Source organism: Ictidomys tridecemlineatus, chromosome 5 (genome assembly GCF_052094955.1).
Source record: "Ictidomys tridecemlineatus isolate mIctTri1 chromosome 5, mIctTri1.hap1, whole genome shotgun sequence".
Taxonomy (NCBI): domain Eukaryota; kingdom Metazoa; phylum Chordata; class Mammalia; order Rodentia; family Sciuridae; genus Ictidomys; species Ictidomys tridecemlineatus.
Genome location: NC_135481.1, coordinates 185,663,689 through 185,684,497, shown reverse-complemented (window position 1 = coordinate 185,684,497; position 20,809 = coordinate 185,663,689). Strand labels below are relative to the sequence as shown.

The window sequence follows — 20,809 nt, the reverse complement described above, 5'->3', positions numbered from 1 at the left end:
ATCTGTATGTCATTCTTTTTCTTCATGTGCTATAAACTTTTTCTAAGCAAGGGACTATGCCTGAAACTCTGTATTCTTAGTACCACCATATAATGGATTCTGAAGAGATGGTTTTAAATCAGTAAAGGTGCTTACCAACATTAATACATCAATTTGATGACAGGGAAAAGCTCACCATGATTTTGCTGTTTTCTTCTTTATCCAAATACTGGTCACTGAACATGTGACATGAGCCAAGCACTGCCAGCTTCCCGCCTTGGTTCTACTAATGACAAAGCACTGTCAGATACTCAGATCCCAAAACACTGCATGTATCCTAGTCCCTCAACATTTACCACCAGAATCATGTCAGCAACTATCTTACATACTAAAAAGTGCCAATTCACATTAGGATTTTAACAGTCTATCAGTATCCACTGTGATTACAACTTACTTGGCCTCTCATTTTAGACATATCTATATTTTCCCTCTTAATTTTAACAAAAAGTAATATAAATTGGTTTGCCAGCCTTTTCCCAATGTTATCATATAAATGAAGATCATAATTTTTTTTAATGCTGGGGATAGAATCCAAAGCCTTACACATGCTATGTAAGCATTCTACCACTGAACTATTCTCTCAGACCAATAACAATTTTAAAGGGGGAGAAAAGGCAAACCCAAACATATTCTATCAGAATTTCAAAGACATTTATAAGTACAAAAAAAAAAAAGAGTTTAAGATTCAAACAGAAAACTAAACTATCAATATGAAAAGTTCACAAAAAGAAATATCGACTGGTTCATAAGAAAAAACTTCAGTATTAGTCAAAGTACTTTTACCTATCAGATTAATAAATATAAAAAAGACTATAAAGTGTTGGTCAGGTTTAGTGAAATGAGTTCTTTCACACATTGCTGCTCAAACTGTCACACACTGCTGCAACAACTGTCAACATATGCAACAAAACAAACTGAAATACACAAAAAAGTCTACCTGCAATGTTATATCCATAACTATATCTAATTATGTCACAAATAATTAGAAATAAATCCAAATGAAACATTAAGGTAAAGGAGACAGGAGTGGTGGCACACACCAATAATCCTAGTTACTCAGGAGGCTGAGGCAGGAGGATCACAAGGACAACCTTGGCAACTTAACTAGACCTTGTTTAAAATTTTTAAAAATTGTTTAAAAAGGCTGGGTAAGTATCTCAGTGGTGGATCACTTGCCTAGTATGCAAGAAGCCCTGGATTCAATCCCCCAAATTGTCAAAACAAGAAAAAACAAAACAACAACAAAAAAAGGAATCAAATAATCATAGTTTGCAGTATTAAACCAGAGGCCTCTTAAAATACTATCTCATTTTCATTTGTATTTATAAACTGACAGTTTATATAAACTATTTCCACATCTCAAAAATAACACTTTAGTTTTAAAATAATATTTCAGCTATTTGGAAGAGAAAACTACCATAATAGCCACATGAATTTCATTTAAATCTTTCACAGCATAGACATTTATTTACTTCCTAAGAAAAATGAGAGCTTTAAATAAGAAGAGGAAAAATAAAACTAGATCTCACAAAGAAAAACTAGGAATGTGTAGACCAAGGGATATTTAAGTCCCTTGAAAAAACAGAAAGGTCAGCTGATGAATTTCATGTCTTATGGACAGATGAAGGTAAATTCAGCAAAATGTGAATTAAAAGGCAGTGGGAAGATGACAGCATAACATAGAGACCTCTGGACCACTGTTGCCACACTCCATGGGGTCTCCAAATGAGAACTGGACAACTAGTCTTCTGATATGTTCTCCTGGGATAAACCAAAACAAAAGCAGCTAATTCTAGCCAATTTTGTGTAGTTAACTCCCCCTTTTCCTGAATGGATTCTCAGTACTCTGAGAGTGAGGACACAGAATAATAGGACAAAGTTGGTTGAGAGTTATAAACAAATACCCTCACACTATTGTAGATAAGCTTTAGACTTAGAATAAGGGGTAGGTTTAGGATTTGACACCATTGATTATACGAAGACCCACTGCTTCCCATGAATAAAATGTGGATACCTAAAAACTACTTCATTGGATTGACATAAAGATCAGTGAGAAAATATGTGAAACTCATATACAAAATGACAAGAATTTTTTAGTATTTCAATAATAAAAATAACATACACACCCATATTTAACAAAAGTTGTACCTTTGAGTGATAAAAAGCCAGAATGGGTCTGTTAAGTGGGAAGCAGACAGAGCCTGTGGACAGAACAGCCACTGCTGGTTTCATGACACTCAAGGTGGCACCAAAAGGATAGACAAAGGTGAGAGCTCTGTAAGAAATTAGAGGAACACATGCAAATGCTTATGAAATATATTTTTAAAATCTGAAAATAAACTTAAGTGTTTCTTGAGCAAAACTGATTCACCATCAAATACAATTTTTTTCCTAAGCTTGGGTTAGTTAACTCAAAAACTGGGACAACTATAGTTACAAGTTTAATGCAGTATCTTAGCAAATATGAATGTGAACTAACAGAAAAGTATAAATGATTATAACCGGAAAAAGTAAAGTAGCCCCAATAGAGCAGGAAGCAACCAGGGGCCTCATCTAAGAATGACCTAGAGTTTCACATGAGCCTGTTCTGCATAATGTCTTAAAAATACATATTCTATTCTTCCTCAGATTTGGCTACTACAATCTCTAAGAATGTCTATCATGGGAGGGCATGTCACCAGGTGAATGCTTACATGAATTGGGGGGTATATATGTACTTCACACTGGACACTGCTACAAAGACTTGCCTTGGAGTCCCTTCTACTCTCCACTAACACAGACTTAAGAGCATCTAGCTTGATGCAGATGCACACATCTATAATCCCAGCAACTCTGGAGGCTGAGGTAGGAGGATCATAAATTCAAGGAGAGCCTCAGCAACTTAGTGAGACTGGTCTCAAAATAAAAAATATAAAAGACTAGGAAAACAGCTCAGTGGTAAAGTACCTTGGATTCAATCCCCATGTGACCAAGGGCAAAGTACTTCTAGAAACTATGGGGTACAGATCCTGAGGTGAGGCTAACCCATATAGGAGGGGTTAGGGTTTTACTGAAAGTTGGAGCTCTGCAAACGTAGCTGTTTGAAGGAAGTGATCTCAGAATGGAGACAAACAGTGATCTTAAATTCAGAGCATAAATTAGAGACTGCTGGGTAGGGAAAATCATGGAGAAAGCATCCATGAGGAATCAAGATTTTAATTTTCCTATTCCTTTGGACCATGAGAAACCTCTTCCTACCTTAACTTTAAAATTATTTCCTGCCAGGGTTAGTTTTCCCCAACCCTTCAGTAAAGTCTTGTCTACGCTTACGACTTCCATGGTCACGCCATGGGAGAGAAGCCAATACCTGCCCACATTCTCCATTCTCCTCCATCTGCCCCTAGCACAGCCGCATCCCACTAAGTAGGAACTACAGCCCTGAGTTCTAGGCCAGGAGCAGAAAGAAATCACCAGATGACCATGGAATAACATTTAAGTGGAAGAAATATAGTCACATGAATGTCAGTGTGAATTCTACCACCATCCCCACCATTTCCCCCAAACTCACTCAAAGGAGATAAGCTGACTGTATGTTTTCTATGAATTTTGTTACTGATTTTTGACCATGAAAATTTTTTTTTCTCATCATTTATAAGAACTCTGTGTACTGCAAATATTTTTCTCAGTTACATATTCACTTTCAGGAATATTACGCCATAAAAGATGAACTTTACATAAAAAGTTACAAAAATCTAGGAATTAAAGTAAATGTGGAGAGTCAGAATGACAGTTATCAAGAATACAAACAACCATAAATGTTGTCAAGGATGTGGGAAAAAAGGCACACTCATTCATTGCTGGTGGGACTGCAAACTGGTGCAACCAATCTAGAAAGCAGTATGGAGATTCCTGAGAAAACTTGGAATGGAACTGCCATTTGATTCAGCTATCTCCCACTCCTCTGTCTAGACCCAATGGACTTAAAATCAGCATACTATAGTAATTCAGCCACATCAATGTTTATAGCAGCTCAATTCACAATAGCTAAACTGTGGAAGCAACCTAGATGCCCTTCAATAGATGAATGGATAACAAAACTGTGGTATATATATACACAATGGAATATCACTCAGCATTAAACAATAAAATTATGGCTTTTGCAGGTAAATGGATGGAGCTGGAGAATATCAGGTTAAGTGAAGTAAGTCAACCCCCAAAATCCAAAGGTCAAATATTCTAAGTGGATGTTGATCCATAATGCAGGGGGGAACATGGGAAAAATAGAGGAACTTTGATGGAGCAAAGGAGAAAGAGGGGAGGGGAGAGGGTATGGGGGTAGAAAAGATGGTGGAATGAGATGAACATCATTACCCTAGGTACATATATGACTGCACATATGGTGCAATGCTACATCAAGTGTACAACCACAGAAATGTAAAGTTGTGCTCCTTTTGTGTACAATGAATCGAAATGCATTCTGCTGTCATATATACCTATTAAAATAAATGAAAAAAATAATGTAGAACTAGTGAATTAAAAACAAATAATATGGATTAGAATCAAACTCCAAATATATATGTGAGGTGTGAATTATATATATAGTAAGTAATATTTCAAATTATTGGAGATGGATGGCATAATTTCAGCTACTTAGAGAAACATACCCATTTTTATATCATATCCTAAAATATATCCAGATGGATTAAAAATGTATTCAAAAACAAGACTACAAAAGTACAAAAAAATATGTGAATATTTCATAATCTTAGAATAGGAAAAACCTACTCCCATGTGCTAATAATCAAAGAAATGCAAACTAAAAAAAAAAAAAGAGATACCATTTTTACTAGAATACTCCATGCTGGCAAGAGAGGAAAAGGGGACGTGTTCATAGGAACTGTAAGTGCTGCCAACTGCCTGAAGGCAACTGGGCAATGTATCACAGTTGACAATGTGTCAATGACTTTTGACTCAGAAATTGCAATGCTACCTTATTAAAATACTAGCAAAAGTGCACAAAAACTATACCAAGATATTCACATGTGCTTTTTATTTGTAACATATAAAAACTTGTTTATAACCATATGGAGCAGAGGTCAACTGCTGCATTCTCCCTTGAATGTGTGTTCCTTGCTTTATCCCAAAAGCTTCTCACTGTCAAGTTGGTTGGCACCCTCCCCTGGATGCGTATTTCTTACTTTATTCACAAAGACGTCTCTCTTTTGAGATAGCCTACATTCTCTCCTAAAAGTGCATTTGCTTTCCTAAATAAATCTGTCTCAGACAAAAAAAAAAAAAGGATAGGTGCTGGAGCAAATGCCTAGGTTTAACCAAAGTTCTAACACTCAGGTAAATTTGGGCAATTACCTCTTTGTATTTCATCTCTAACTTTCTGTGATTGTTGTGAATATTAAATGAAGTAATATATATCTATTATACAGTAAGTGCTCAAATAAATGTTAGGTAGTATTATTAAGGCAAAATATTAGCCAGGCACAGTGGTAGAGACCTATAATTACAGCAACTTGGGAGGTTGAGGCAGGAGGATTACATGTTTGAGACCAGTCTCAGCAACTTACTGAGACCCTGTTTCAAAATAAAAACTAAAGGGGCTGGGGTTGTGGCTCAGTGGTAGAGCGCTTGCCTAGCCTGTGTTAGGCACTGGGTTTGATTCTCAGCACCACAAAAATAATTAATAAAGGGCCACCAACAACCAATAAAATATCTTTAAAAAGCTAGCCATAGCAACTTAGTGGGGCCCTAAGCCACTTAAGTGAGACCCTATCAAACAATTTTAAAAGGGGCTGAGGATTTAGCTTAGTGGTAAAGTACCCCTGGGTTTAATCCCTAGTACCCTCCCCCAATCAAAAAAAAAAAAAAGAGAGAGAGAGATTATCTTCAGGGGAAGGGCATGGATTTAAAATGCAGAACTTTTACTTTCTGCCTTTCTTTTTTTTTTTTTCTCTACTGGGTTTTGAACCCAGGGGCACTTAATCACTGAGCCACATCCCAAGCTCTCTTTTTTGAGACATGGTCTCACTAAATTCTTAGGGCTTCAGTAAGCTGCTGAGGCTAACCTTGAATTTGTAATCCTCCTGCCTCAGCCTCCTGAGATGCAGAGATTACAGGGGTACCGCACTCACTGCCTGGCTACTTTCTTCCTTTTGAACTGTTTAAACTGTTTTTATTTATCAATTAGTGAGAATTACTTTTGTAATTGGGAAACTCTTTTCACTTTCAAAAGGAAAATCCTTTGAAATGATAAATCCTTCCTCCTCAAATGGCTTGAGAAACACACTCACTGGGCATTGTTTCCACTGCTCTCATCATCAATGATTCCAGGTACGGTTTTTCCTGCAGCTCGGCTAATTTCCCTTGAAGAAAAAAAATGAAAACCTGGTAAATAAAAAAAGTGGAGAATCTCATATTGCATTCATTAATAGGAAATGTGAACCAGATGCGAGGATTTTGTACACTTTGTGATACATTTTTTTGAGCCAATAAAATTTTTTTACAGATAAAATATGGATTTATGAATAGTAAAATACAGCATTCAGAATAAAAAAATCTGTACAACTCAAAGTAAGGGAAAAGTAATTTTAAAATGTCCTAAAAATTCAGATATTGCATGAAAAAGCAACAAGACTTGGTTAAAATGATACAAAGCTCAGTCTCTGACCATAATGAAATAAATAAGAAATCAGAAAAAACAGAATAAAATTCAAGGTATCCGAAAACACACAGAAATTAATTAACACATTAATAAGTAACAGTGGATTAAAGAAGAAATCACAAGGGAAATTAGAAAATAATTTGAACGAAAATGAAAACATGAAATAATTCAAGTTATTCAGAGCATATTCTTTAACTACTACAGAATTAAAAATCAACACCAGGAAGATATCTGAAATACTTCCAAATATTTGGAAACGCACACACTTCTGGAGACAGCATATTGTTGGGACTAATTTTTTTAAGGCGATCTGCCAGTCTGTCTTTTGATTGACAAGTTTAGGCCATTTATATTGATATTATTATTAAAAAATTATTTTTATTCCCTGTCATTTTATTTCCAGTTTTTAATTTGAATTGTTTCTCCTTTGACTATTCTTTTAGTGTAGTTCCTCACTTTTTTTTTCATTTCTGCAAGAAATATTTTGAGTATGTTTTGTAGTGCAGGCTTTTCAGCTGTGAATTCTTTTAACTTTTGTTTATCATGTAAGATTTTTATTTCACTGTCAATTTTGAAGCTTAATTTTCCTGGGTATAGTATTCTTGGCTGGTATGCATTTTCTTTCAGAGCTTAGTGTGTATTATCCAAGACCACCTAGTTTTGGGGTTCTGAGTTGAGAAATCAGCTGAGATCCAGATTGGTTTCCCTCTAAATGTGATCTGACGTTTTTCTCTAGCAGCCTTTAAAATTCTATCCTTAATTCTATATGTCAGGTATTTTCATAATAATGTGCCTTGGTGTGGGTCTTTTGTATATTTGAGGTCCTACGGGCTTCTAGTATTTGATTTTCCATTTCACTCTTTAAGTTTGGGAAATTTTCTGATATTGCATTTCATTGAAAAGATTGTGCATTTCTTTGGTTTGTATCTCCAAGCCTTCTTCTATTCTACCACTGAGCCACAACCCCGGCCCAGTCAACTTTATTTTCAAGATTACATATTTTGTCTTCATTGCCTGAAACTCTTTGTCTTCCAAGTGATCTAATCTGTTGGGGATGCTTTCCATTGAATTTTTAATTTGTTTTACTGATTCCTTCATTTTGAGGATTTGTTTGATTTCTTTTCAGAATCTATCTCTTTATTGAAATGATCTTTCACAACCTGTATTTTCTCTGATTTCACTCCCCTTAGAGCACCCTTTACCTTGCAGAGAAGTTTAACTATGTATATCCTAAACTCCTTCTCCGACATTTCTTCCATTGTGGTGTCGATGGAATTCTGTTATTGGAATACCTTGGTTGGTTTGGGCAATTTTTTCCTTGCTTTTTCATATTGTTTGTGTATCAAACCATCTAACGGTGGGGATCTGAGGCAGTAAGTCTCTACCCTGTGGATTTAGTGTCCCTGAAGGTTTCTAGTACCTTATCAGTGAGGGGGAGACAAAACAACAACCAATGCAAACAATATACAGCATTAAACCAAACAATTCCTGCTATGATGTCTACAATGTTAATTGTCACATTAAATAGAAATTATATGGTAGTTATTGCCTAAAATAAAGACAGTAAGTTTGTAAAAGGGTTTTTACAGTTTCAAATAGTAGACAGGGAGAAAAAATAAGTGATATAGAATATAGAATGTGATGATTATGAGGGAGGAAGAAAGAAGATAGAAGAAAAAACATTAAAGGAAGAACAAAAAGACAACAATAGGGATTGACTGTTAGCAGAAGAAAGAATTGAGTGAAACAGACAAGAGAAAAAAATATAAATATTTTAAAAATTAAAAATAAAAGAGTACAAAACAAAACTGAAACATACTAATCCTATCCTCAAAAAAACCATGAAAAATATGCTTCAAAAATGCTAGGGGGCTGGGATTATGGCTTAGCGGCAGAGTGCTCACATAGCACGTGCGAGGCACTGGATTCAATCTTCAGCCCCACATAAAAATAAGTAAATAAAATAAAGGTATTGTGCCCAACTATAACAAAAAAAAATTACATAAAAAATCCTGACGGAAAGTGAAAGAATTGTTTCCTTGGAGTTCAAAAGATTCTCAGCTTCTCTTTTCAGCAGCATTAGGTTGGGTAATCTGGAGCATGATGCTTCACCCTCCAAGTAGACTGTTGAAGTGAAAGAGGTAATCTGGAGGCAGAGTTTAGGCTTACGTATGCTCCAGGATCTTCGAGGAATGCCAATTGTTTTGGATTTTTTAAATCAGAGCAACTCCAGGGCCTAGCAATTGCCAGTCTACCCTGGAAGACTGCACCCCAGGAATCCCCCTATGTTCCACTCATTTGCCAAGTCTTAGTCCATTGCTTCTCTGCTTTCCTGGCTTCACGCCACAGAGCAGCCAAGAAAGCAACCTTCTCTATTCCACCATCTTGAAACCTCTCCGGGACACAATTTTTTTAAAATTAAAGTATACCTACACAACCACACCTTTTTCAGGAAGCTTGCAAAAGTTAATATTAAAATATTAGAATCAGTTCTTTTTCTTGAGTCCTGAAAAAAGAGTGCATCTCCCTAGACCCACATTCTAGACTATCCTCAGGGTCAATAGAGTGAGTACCTAGCATATGATATGTTCAGGTATGGAATGAATAATTTTGAATGTGAGCAAAAGCTCACAGGGACATTGGATGTTGCCCCTCATGCATTCATTTCCTGCTTTCTAAAAGCTCCTAATCTGTTTTAGACAGCTGAGAAAAAAACTGACCCAGGCCAGATCAAACAGATTCAACCTCATGACTACTCTTGGTGATAATGCTCAGACCAAATAATGCTTTCTTGCCCTAGACAGCATGCAGAACCTGTTTTAAAAAAAAAAAAAAAAAAAAAAAAAAAAAAAAAAAACCAGCCCACACATACAGAACTTCTAGGTCAGGGTTAGGGTTAGGGATAGGGATAGGCAAGGCCGTGGGTTCGATCCTCAGCACCACATAAAAATAAATAAATAAAATAAAGGTATTGTGTTCAACTACAACAAAAAATAAATACTAAAAACAATTTTTTAAAAAACATGTAAATATAAATGCACACAAGATAATATAGGGATAATATACTCCCTATAAAAGAGTTCTAGCTTATCTTTGAGCATAATGAACTGTAAAGCCAAAAGAATTGAAAAGAAATGAAATTAGAGCCCTGTTGACATGAATCTTTCAGTCAATCCTTAACCAAACCTGCCTTATTTCTGGGCTTTTTCTACTACATGAGTTAACAATCTTTTTGTTTAATCCCATTTGGACAGGGTTTTTCTGTTAATTGTAACTGAAAGTATCCTAACTCACAAAAAGAGAACGTGAACTAAGGTTGCAAAAGATGGAGGAATATAATTCAATGAATAAGTACTAGTAATAAAATAAAATAAATTAGAATAAAACAAAAAGCCAAGAAAGAGAGATGGGGCAATGAAAATAGGTGAGAAGAGATAAGAGTCATCTATCTTGGCTTCTCAACATGCTTACCTGTTCAACACTCCATTGGAAACTAGAGCTTCCTTAGGATGGAAATACTTGTAATATACATTTCTAACCACAGCATCTTGTAGGAAAGAGAGAAAAAGATGCATTTAAGATCAGAAATAAGTTTGATGTTATAGACTCATACAAATTTTGACCTGAAAGAACCTAGAACTCTGTTGCAATCCCTTGAATTTTATCAATGGAAGAAGCCTAGGTAGGCCTAGAAAGCTGACTGCTGGTGAGCCCAGAATGCTGAACATATGACTTCAGCCCAGACCTTTTTCCACTGGACCAGTGGGCCTAGAGGACCCCACTACAAACAATAAATAGAAAATCACTGCCTCTATTAAGGATTAAATTAATAATAATCACCATTATTAACCATGATTCCATATTCTTCTAGTAGAAAATTAATGTTGGTGTCAAATCTGGTTTCTCCACCTTCTCCTAGCATCACAAGGATATCTCCACCATTGTCAAGGTACTTCTTCAGGACCTCAAACTACACAAAGGAAAAAAAATCAATCTTTGAATACACATACTCAAAAGACTTCTGACCAAAACATTTTTACTACAAGTAAAACTTTACTAAAAAATAAACACTTCAAATCTTTTATAAAACATGTAAATATAGGAGCTGGGGTTGTGGCTCAACGGTAGAACAAAATTGCCTAGCATGTGCAAGGCCCTGGGTTCGATCCTCAGCACCGCATAAAAATAAATAAATAAAATAAAAGTATTGTATTCAACTACAACAAAAAATAAATACTAAAAACAAATTAAAAAAAATGTAAATATAAATGCACACAGGATAATAATATAGGGATAATATACTCCTTATAAAAGATTTCCAGGCTTATCTTTGAACATAATGCTTCAAAATACTCAAATTGAATTGTCATTTTCAAAATTGACCATTAGGACAACAAAGCAAAAGTGTAAAACTATTAATTAAAAGAAATTCACAGATCTCCATTTAGTGCATCTCTAGTCTCCAACTACTAGATACAAGTTACACCTACTCTCCCAACAACTAAAAATGTCCCTAGACACTGCCAAATGTCCCATTAGAAGGAAAGAAGGAAAATTATCCCAGCTGAGAACCATAAATCTAGATCATACCTTCCCTTCACTGCCTGCCAAGAATATCAGGCTGAAGCCATTTCACACCTCACCAGGGAGGAATTTTGTTCAACTGACCAAACCACAGTGAGAAATTCAAACTGTTGGCTTATCTCCTGGGAAGCTCTCTCACTCTCAAAAAGCTGAAGAGGCAAAAAAATCTGAAGTCGATCTTGCTGACCCATCCTGAGGAAACCTGGCAAGGGGAGGGTATCTAATCCAATAGTTTGAGACACAGTCTTGCTAAGTTGCTGAGGCTGGCCTCTGGGCCTCCCAAGTTGCTGGGGTTACAAAAATAAAGCTGGGCTCCCCAACGTGCCCGGCTTTATTTTTTGAGAAAGGGTCTTATTAAGTTACTGAGGGCCTCAAACTTGCAATCCTACTGTTTCAGCCTCCTGAGTTCTGGGATTACGGGCATGTACCACCATACCTGGCAGAGACCAATAGCTTTTAATTTTCTTCACTAAATAGTCCACCAGGAAAGAACCTGGGCACTATGGTGCTCACCTGTTATCCCAGCTATTTCAGAGGCTGAGGCAGGAGGAATGGAAGCTCAAAGCCATGCTCAGAAACTTAACAAGATCCTGTCTCAAAAACAAAAAGGGGTATAAATGTAACACAGTGGTAGAGCACCCTGGGTTCAATTCCCAATATCACAAAAGAAAAAAATATATAAATATGCACTCTAATATGCGTATATCTATATACATGTTTTGTTTTCTATATGCTCAGAACATAGTTTTTGCTTGGGGAACCATACTGGGACTTGGAACCTATGACTGTGTGGTTCTAGAATTTGTCTATGGTATCTAAATGCAATGGGAAAACAGTTGGTATTGGTATCTTTTGTGTCCTACTTACTTGCTGACTGGCATTTTGAGAAAGATAAATGAAAGACTTGGTATGTAAATAATGAGTTCCACGATGCAATGTGGAAGCAAATGTGGGATATTTTATATAATTGACATTGTATGATCCAGGCCTATGGCTCTCAGCAGAGGCATTAAAACCATTTAGCAGGTACTTTAAATTGTCCTAACAGTGCTCAGACCAGTCCTCCTCATAGTGAAGAACTAACCCACAACATTTGAATGTCACATGGGTTTAAGGAAAAAAAACAACAACAAAACATAAACTGATCCTAGAATCTAACTCCAATTTATATATAAACAAAAAATATTTTTACAAATCAAATTCTCAGGTATACAACTATCATGTAAATTAAGAAAAGAAGTTTACTTTATTTTTCTCAGCAATTTACCAAGAATTAGACAATATTTTGGCAAATTACATCACAAGTGGCAATGTGGCTCATGATCTGAATTACCAATACAACACACCTGCATCAGCTCAGTTTTGTACCTGTCCTATTCATGGTGATTCTATGTATTTGTTTAGCCATTATTTAAAATGTCAAATATAAAGAAGTGTTCTAGTGGACACATGCCCAAACATTCACAAACTGAAATAAGCATTCTTCTAGTGTATATATGCTGAAACATTTATAATACAAAGCACAGATATTCTTTCATAAATCATCTTCCTTTAATTTCTTTTTATTATAGTTAGGCTACTGTATTGACTTGTTTTAAATAGTAGTGGGTTATATTATCTATGCATTTCAATTTAGGATAGTATTTATAATCAGGATACAATGGTGAATCCTGTTCTTCTTCTTTTTTTTTTTTTTTTTTGTGGTGTGGGGCTTGAACAAAACAACCCTGTGCGTGTGAGGCAGGCACTCTACCAACTGAGCTATATCCCCAGCCCTATGGATGTTGTTCTGACATGTTGGAAAATACTCAGCTGTCATGTGGTCACCTGGTGGTGGCCAAATACTAGTGAGTTAGGGTAGTTGAGGTGGGAAATGGGGAAGACTCTTCAGCCTGGTTTCTAGCCTGACCAGACATAGATATCTGTCCTGATACAAAAGCTTCTGAAGGACAATATCAAGGAAGTACCAATTACCCATTATTAGTTCTAGGAGGCCAGCAATGATCAGTAAAGAATTGATCCTTTCTCTTGAGGAAGATCCCTGCCACCACAGGGATCAGCCCTCTAGAAGAATAAAAACAGAGGATGTTGGTTCTCAGAAGTCAAAGGCTCTTCTCTTCTCTTCCTTTCCATCCCTCTTCACTCTAGCTCCAAACAAAAGGTATGGTGCCAGCAATGGTCTGGCAAGAGGACATTTTATTAGGCTAAAGTTCCAAAGAACTGTATTTTCGTGGATTTGTCTCTGTGTCTTCTATTCTGTACCATTGGTCTACATTTCTGTTTTGGTACCAATATCATGCCATGTTTGTTACTATAGCTCTGTAGTATAGTTTAAGGTCTGGTATAGTGATGCCTCCTGCTTTACTCTTCTTGTTAATGATTGCTTTAGCTATTCTGGGTCTCTTATTTTTCCAAATGAATTCCATGATTGCTTTATCTATTTCTATGAAGAATGCCAGTGGGATTTTAATAGGAATTGCATTAAAACTGTATAGAGCTTTTGGTAGTATGGCCATTTTGACAATATTAATTCTGCCTATCCAGGAGTATGGAAGGTCTTTCCATCTTCTAAGGTCTTCTTTAATTTCTTTCTTTACTATTCTGTAATTTTCATTGTAGAGGTCTTTAACCTCTTTTGTTAGATTGATTCCCAAGTTTTTTTTTTCTTTTTTTTTTTTTTTTGAGGTTATTGTGAATGGGGTAGTTTTTCTAATTTCTCTTTCAGTAGATTCATCCTGATACATAGGAATGCATTTGATTTATGGGTATTCATTTTATATCCTATTACTTTGCTGTATTCATTTATTAGTTCTAGAAGTTTTCTAATGGGATTTTTTGGATCTTCTAAATATAGAATCATGTCATCAGCAAATAGTGATAGTTTGAGTTCTTCTTTTCCTATTCGTATCCCTTTAATTTCTTTCTCCTGTCTAATTATTCTGGCTAGAGTTTCAAGGACGATGTTGAATATAAGTGGTGAAAGAGGGCATGCCTGACTTGTTCCAGTTTTTAAAGGGAATGCTTTCAATTTTTCTCCAATTAGAATGATATCGTACAACCAGAAGAATAAGAAATCATACTCCATTTATGTAAATGGGTGAAAAATGCATTCTACTGTACTGTATGACTAATCAGAACAACAACAAAAAAGTCAAGGCAAGGCAAAGAAAAAATAAATAAATAAAATTAAGTTAACATCTTAAAAAAAAAAGTTCCAAAGAACTAAATCTGCCTCTCGAGGATTCATGTCTTTTGGAAGCCTGAAGTAAGGCATGGCTTGGTGTCTGTCCCCACTTGGAAAAAGGCCCACTCACCAGGCTCTGATCCTCCTTCTGGACAGCATGCTTTCCTGAGACTGCCTCCTTTGAGGCAAGGACCTCTGGTTTCCTTAGCTACAGAAGGGAGGTGGCCCAACAAGTTATAAAGTATTCCTTCTTTGCAGGCTTTTGCCCTCTGTGATATATTTCCCTCAAGGTCTCAGTGGGTAGAGGCAGCTGGTTGCCTTCAATCTCAACAATAATTCCTATTCCTTCTCTCAATTAGCCTGATCAGTTATGTCTTCATGCTTCCAAAAGACATGAATCTTTGAGAGGCAGACTTAGTTCTTAGAAACTTTTTTTTTAAGACATTAACCTATTTTTATTTACTTATGTTTTTTCTTTTCCTTGCCTTGACTATTTCTGTTGTTCTAATTAGATGTACATTACAGTAGAATGCACTTTGACACATCTACATAAATGGAGTATAATTTCTTGTTCTTCTGGTTATACAACGTCATTCTAAATGGAGAAAAATTGAAAGCCCTCTAAAAAAAACAGTATTCTTATAAAAACTTGAGAAAATAGGTATTCTAGAAATGTACCCTTGCAAATCTCCTCCCACTGGCCCCACATAGAGTAACAGCAGGAGACCCCAGCCAGCCTCCACAGGAGAAGCCCTGTCTTGCCTCAACTTCCCTACTTCCCACACCCTCCACAAGCATCAGGGCACTTCCTACAAGTCTCTATTAGAAAGGTACTTTATGTGTTCTGGGTTTTTAAGTTTTTAATAATTGTGGTAAAATACATCTAAATTTAACATCTTAACCATTTTTAAATGTTAAACACACTACCATTGTCATGTTACCAATCTCCAGACTCTTTTCAACTCTCAAAACTAAAACTTTAGAGCTAGGAATATAGCTCAGTTGGTAGAGTGTTTGCCTGGTATACACAAGGCCCTGGGTTCAATCCCCAGCACCATCAAAAGAAAAACTAAAACTCTATACCTATTAACAATTCTTCATTTCTTCCAGGCCTGCAACCACCACTAATTTCTGGCTCTATGAATTCAAATACTCATGTAAGTGAAATCACATGATATATTTGGCTTTTTTTAATATTTATTTTTTAATTTTAGGTGGACACAATATCTTTATTTTACACTTAGGTGGTGCTGAGGATCGAACCCAGTGCCTCATGCATGCTAGATGAGTACTCTACCGCTGAGATACAACCCCAGCCCCCTTTTTTTTTTTTTTGCACTGGCCATTGAACCCAAGGGTGCTTTACTACTGAGCTACATCCCCAGTTCTTTTTTTAATTTTTTATTTTGAGATAGGATCTCGGTAAGTTGTGAGGGCCTTACCAAATTGCTGAGGCTGGCCTCAAACTTGTGATCCTCCTGCCTCAGCCTCCTTAGTCTTAGGGGTTATAGGCAAGTGCCACAGCACCTGGCCAGTATTTGTCCTTTTATGACTACCTTAGTTCGCTTGCCTTAATGGCCTTAAAGTTCATCATGTTGTAGCATTTGTCAGAATTTCTCCCCACCCCTTTATTTGGTACTAGGGATAAAAGGCAGGCCCTTGCACATACATAATACCACAAAGCTATGCTCCAACTCCTTTCTAAGGTTGAATAATATTTCCAGCAGGTATATACCACATTTTGCTTATCTATTCATCTATAAACAGACACTTGGGCTATTTCCATCTTTTAGCTATGGTGAAAAGTGCTGCTATGAACATGAGTGTACAAATTACTCTTTGAGCTTTTGCTTTCAATTTTTTTTGGATGCATATCCAGAAATGAGATTGTGGAACTCAATTTTCTCAATTTTGAACATTCAAAAATCTCATTTTGGAACTGCCATACTGTTTTTCATTAATAGTTTCACCATTTTATATTGCTACCAACAGTATAAAAGAGTTCCAATTTTTTCATATCCTCATCAACACAATTTTTAGCATGGGTTTATTTATCATTTTATTTATCATTTTTTATCTAGTCCATACAATTGAAAAAGTTTAACTTTAAATGAAGTTTTACTATTTTCAAACAAAAATATGGCAAAGAAGTATGACTAATATTTGATTAGCCCTCTCTATGTGTTTGGCACTTTACATGGATTATCTCAGTTATCACCACAATTTCATGATGAAGTCAAAGATGAAGTGACCACCTTCAGGCAACACAGTAAGTGGAGAAGCAGGATGTAAGTCCAGGGTTTCAGAGCCCATTCTTCCTAACACCACGACATTTCTTCTTTATGGATACTTCTTACCTCAGCTGCAGTAAATTTTTCCCTTGGCCCAGCTGTAATCCATAGTTTCACTCCAATTAGCTTCTCAGATGTGATTTCATCTTTTAAACTGGAAACATGATTTTAAAAGTAAATGTTAGGTCCATAATTTAAACCAACTTATGAACTACTTTAGCATCTTGGCTGTATGGAACCAAGGCCACAGAGGTCAAGAGATGCAGGAGCTTAGAGGTACATCGAGCAGCCTCACTCCCAAAGTGAGAATCCCCTCCTCAGCCTGCCAGAGTCATGCAGCCTCTAAAATACTTCCAATAAGCAAATGTGTTCAAATTAAACAATGCTAAGATATGAAGAAGTCCTCCAGCCAGGGGTAGTAGCACTGTAATCCCAGCAAATACCAAGGCAAAGGAAGAAGGATTGCAAGTTTATAAGTCCCAGACCAGCCTTGCCAACTTAACAAGGTCATGTCTCACAATAAAAAATTTAAAAGAGGTGAGGATGCAGCTCAGTGATAGCATGCCCTGGCTTCAATTCACAGGACTGCACACACACATACACATGTACACACATACATACACACACACACACACACATTAAAAAAAAAGTCTTCCAACTACTTATTCAGTCATCTCTTATCTCTTCCATCTGTTAGTTTATATGACTGTTTAATACATTCATACTCATGAAGAATACATATACATGTTTATAGCAGAACAATTCACAACAGCTAAACTGTGCAACCAACCCAGATGCCCTTCAATAAATGAATGGATAAAGAAAATGTGGTATATATGCACAATGAAATATTATTCAGCATTAAAAGAGAATAACATCACGGCATTTGCAGGTAAATGGATAGAGTTGGAGAATATTATGCTAAGTGAAGTAAGCCAATCCCAAAAAACCAAATGCCAAATGTTTTCTCTGATATAAGGACGCTGATTAATAATGGGGTTGTGGGGAAGCACGGGAGGAATAGACGAACGAACTCTAGATAGGGCAAAGAGAAGGGAGGAAAAGGGAGGGGGAATGGGGGTAAGAAAGACGGTGGAATGAGATGGACATCATTTCCCTAAGTACATGTATGAAAACATGAATGGCATGACTCTGTGCACAACCAGATATATGAAAAATTGAGTTCTATATGTGTAATATGAATTATAATGCATTCTGCTGTCATGTATAACAAATTAGAATTTAAAAATGCATTCACAAATACACACACATAAAGACAGAGATGTTCTCATTTAATTCCCATTTTTCCTTTCCCTAAACTGAAGTATCAATTCAAGTTAAAATATGGAGAAAGGCTTCAACATCTCTCTCTTTTTTTTTTTTTTTTGGCAGTGCTGGGGATTGAACCCAGGCCTCACTCATAAGCCCTTTATCACTGAGCTACATCCTAAACTAAACTTTTTTTCCCCCCCAGTGCCAGGGATCAAACCCAGGACCTCACACATGCCAGGCAAGCATTCTACCACCACTGAGCCACATCCCTAACCTTCAACATCTTATTATATGTATATAATAAGAAAATTTTTTGTTTTCGATTTTTAGGACAACTTAATAATATGGTAATTGGCAATTTTTTGAAAGATGTTTTAATAATAATTCATTTATTTTTGAATATATATGTATATATTCAAAATATACATATATATTTTTAGGGGAGGGATACTAGGGATTGAACCCAGAGGTACTTTACCACTGAACCACATGCCCAGTTCTTTTATTTTTTATTTATTTATTTTTAAGGCAGGGTCTCCTAAGTTGGTTAGAGGATCAAACTTGTGATCCTTGTGCCTCAGCCTCCTTAACCACTGGGATTATAGGCATGCCCCACCATGCCCAATCTTTTGAACAATCTTTAAATTGAGTTCTTTACACCTAACCAATCTATCTTTCATAAGAAAATCAAGACTTTTCAGTTTCGCCAGTAGACTAATATCACTTAGAAGCAAAAATAATGCACACAAGATTCAACTCACTTCTGAATCTTCCAATTACACCGAAGTCTTTTCTGCATGGATTTATAGCCATTGTTGGTGGTAAACACCTCCTTTTTGTATGCATTGAAAAGAATGGTGCTCCGAACCTCCTTATCCATGGTTACCTTATGGGAAAAAGACATCAGAAAAACAATAAACAATATTACAAAGAAAGACCCCAAAAGAAATAAATAATTGCCTTTCAGCTCTCTCTTACCCTTTCTCCTCTCTCTTTTTTTTTGGGGGGGGCAGTGTTGGGGATTGAACCCAGGGCCTCACACATGCTAGACAAGTGCTCCAACAGTAAGCTACATCCCTAGCCTTTCATTTCTAATTTATCAAAGAAAGGTTTACAACTTCAACCTATCTAGGACACTCTTACAATTCTCAAAAGTCGAGAGTGAAATATAGAATTACAGCTACAGAAACCAAAGGCCAAACCAAACCCAGCTTATTTCCTGGCTTTTGCTTCCATGTTCTTACCCTGGCCCTCCAACAAGCCTATTTCCATGACTTTGCCCACCATGATCCTGCTCTTGTGGGCCTGAGACCACATTTCCAAATTGTTTTGTCACTGCTAACTGCTACTAGGGTGGAATATAGCCTTCTAAATATCTCTCCCTCTCTCTCTCCATATATACATATATTTTTTAACAATTTTATTTTACTAAATATGTACTAATCATACACACTATTGTCCAACACAATTTTTCCAATTAACTTTGTATATTTGACATCCTTCCATGTCAATACATATAGACGTACCACATTCTGCTAAATAGCTATACAAATCCCATTTTGTGGATGTATCACAATATTTTTATGAATTATATGCTGATTGGCATCTGTCATTTTTTCCAAAAATTTTGCTAGTAAAATAATAAAGATACCCATTGTTTATTTTTTAATGTTTGGAATCACTCAGGGCCTTGTGCCTGCTAGGCAAGTACTCTACCATTGAGCTAAACCCCCAGCCCTAAAAATATAATTTTTGATCAAGATGTTTTTATAACTCTGTACATTTGTAGAATAAATTCCTATTTTTTGAATGGCTAAGTCAACATACAAATTGCCCTCCAAAAAACTGTAATCATTTGTACTTCCATTAACACTAATACATTTTTGTTTTCAGACAATCCTTTCTATTTCCAGTTTTTGTCAACTTTGCTGATAAAATACAGCATTCCCTTATCCTTCATGGTTTTTCTTTCTCAGGTTTTGGCTACCAGAGGTCAAGTGTGATCTGAAAACATGAAATGAAAAATTCCAATTTGTAAGTTTTAAATTGTGAGCCACTGGGAGTGGCATGATGAAATATCACATCTCTCTGTTCTGCCCTGGATGGGAATCATCCCTTAGTCCAGTGTACCCATGCTTTACACAGTACCCAGCTGTTGGGTCAATTAGAAGCTGCTTCAGGTATCAGACTGATAGTCTTGATACTGCAGTGCTTGTGTTCAAGTTACCTTTATGTACTAACCTAATGACACATATTTCTGCTTTTGCCACTGGTTATTTTCTGGCAAAGAACAAAAACCTAGGAAAAGGGATTAAACTTCTTTTGTCATTTTATGGTTTTTAAAGGGAGAGTGCAATGAAAGCTACAATTTCAGTTAACGGCTTATTGTGGTTGCATCCCTGGAGAGGGCAGCAGACCTGAGGGGCTGACCTATTAAAATTACTCAGAAATGAGCTTCCTTAAGGATGGGAAAGGACTTTAACACAACAATAATAACATTAAAACAAATATCTGCCCAACTATTCTCTCGCCTTCTTTTCAATAATCTTACTAGTCCAATCAGGACTTTCCCAGAAGAGTGATGAAGAGACCAAGGGTGGCAGCAATGAAAAGAGACCTACACCATACGTCTGCTCATCCAACGCTTTCACACTCAACAGGACGATTAAAAACCCAAGCAGTCCGAGGCGGTGGAGATTCGAGCCCAGTCCGAGGTCCAGGGTCCGGCCTATTTACGCGCGCTCGGTTCCTTTACCCCGGCCGACCTCCGATTTTCCTGAAGGCTGG

The 20,809-nt window shown here is 36.4% G+C and overlaps 1 protein-coding gene across 4 annotated transcripts in view; it reads right to left on the bottom strand.

Annotated features, from left to right (window-relative positions):
• Window positions 1-20,809, bottom strand: part of Ift52 (intraflagellar transport 52) — a 38,255-nt gene that overhangs the window by 17,214 nt on the left and 232 nt on the right. The window contains exons 1-8 of one of the 4 annotated variants that reach the window (XM_040276110.2): window positions 20,644-20,786; window positions 18,784-18,908; window positions 16,817-16,904; window positions 10,532-10,661; window positions 10,163-10,238; window positions 6,321-6,392; window positions 2,188-2,314; window positions 176-262 (exon numbers count right to left, since the gene is read on the bottom strand). In XM_040276110.2, coding sequence (XP_040132044.1) covers window positions 176-262; window positions 2,188-2,314; window positions 6,321-6,392; window positions 10,163-10,238; window positions 10,532-10,661; window positions 16,817-16,904; window positions 18,784-18,902 — 699 coding nt within the window. In that variant the 5' untranslated portion in view covers window positions 18,903-18,908; window positions 20,644-20,786. Of the gene's footprint in view, window positions 1-175; window positions 266-2,187; window positions 2,315-6,320; window positions 6,393-10,162; window positions 10,239-10,531; window positions 10,662-11,788; window positions 11,866-16,816; window positions 16,905-18,783; window positions 18,909-20,643; window positions 20,787-20,809 lie in introns of those variants that run through there. The other 3 variants (XM_005327128.5, XM_078051823.1, XM_040276111.2) reach the window with 3 other exon arrangements.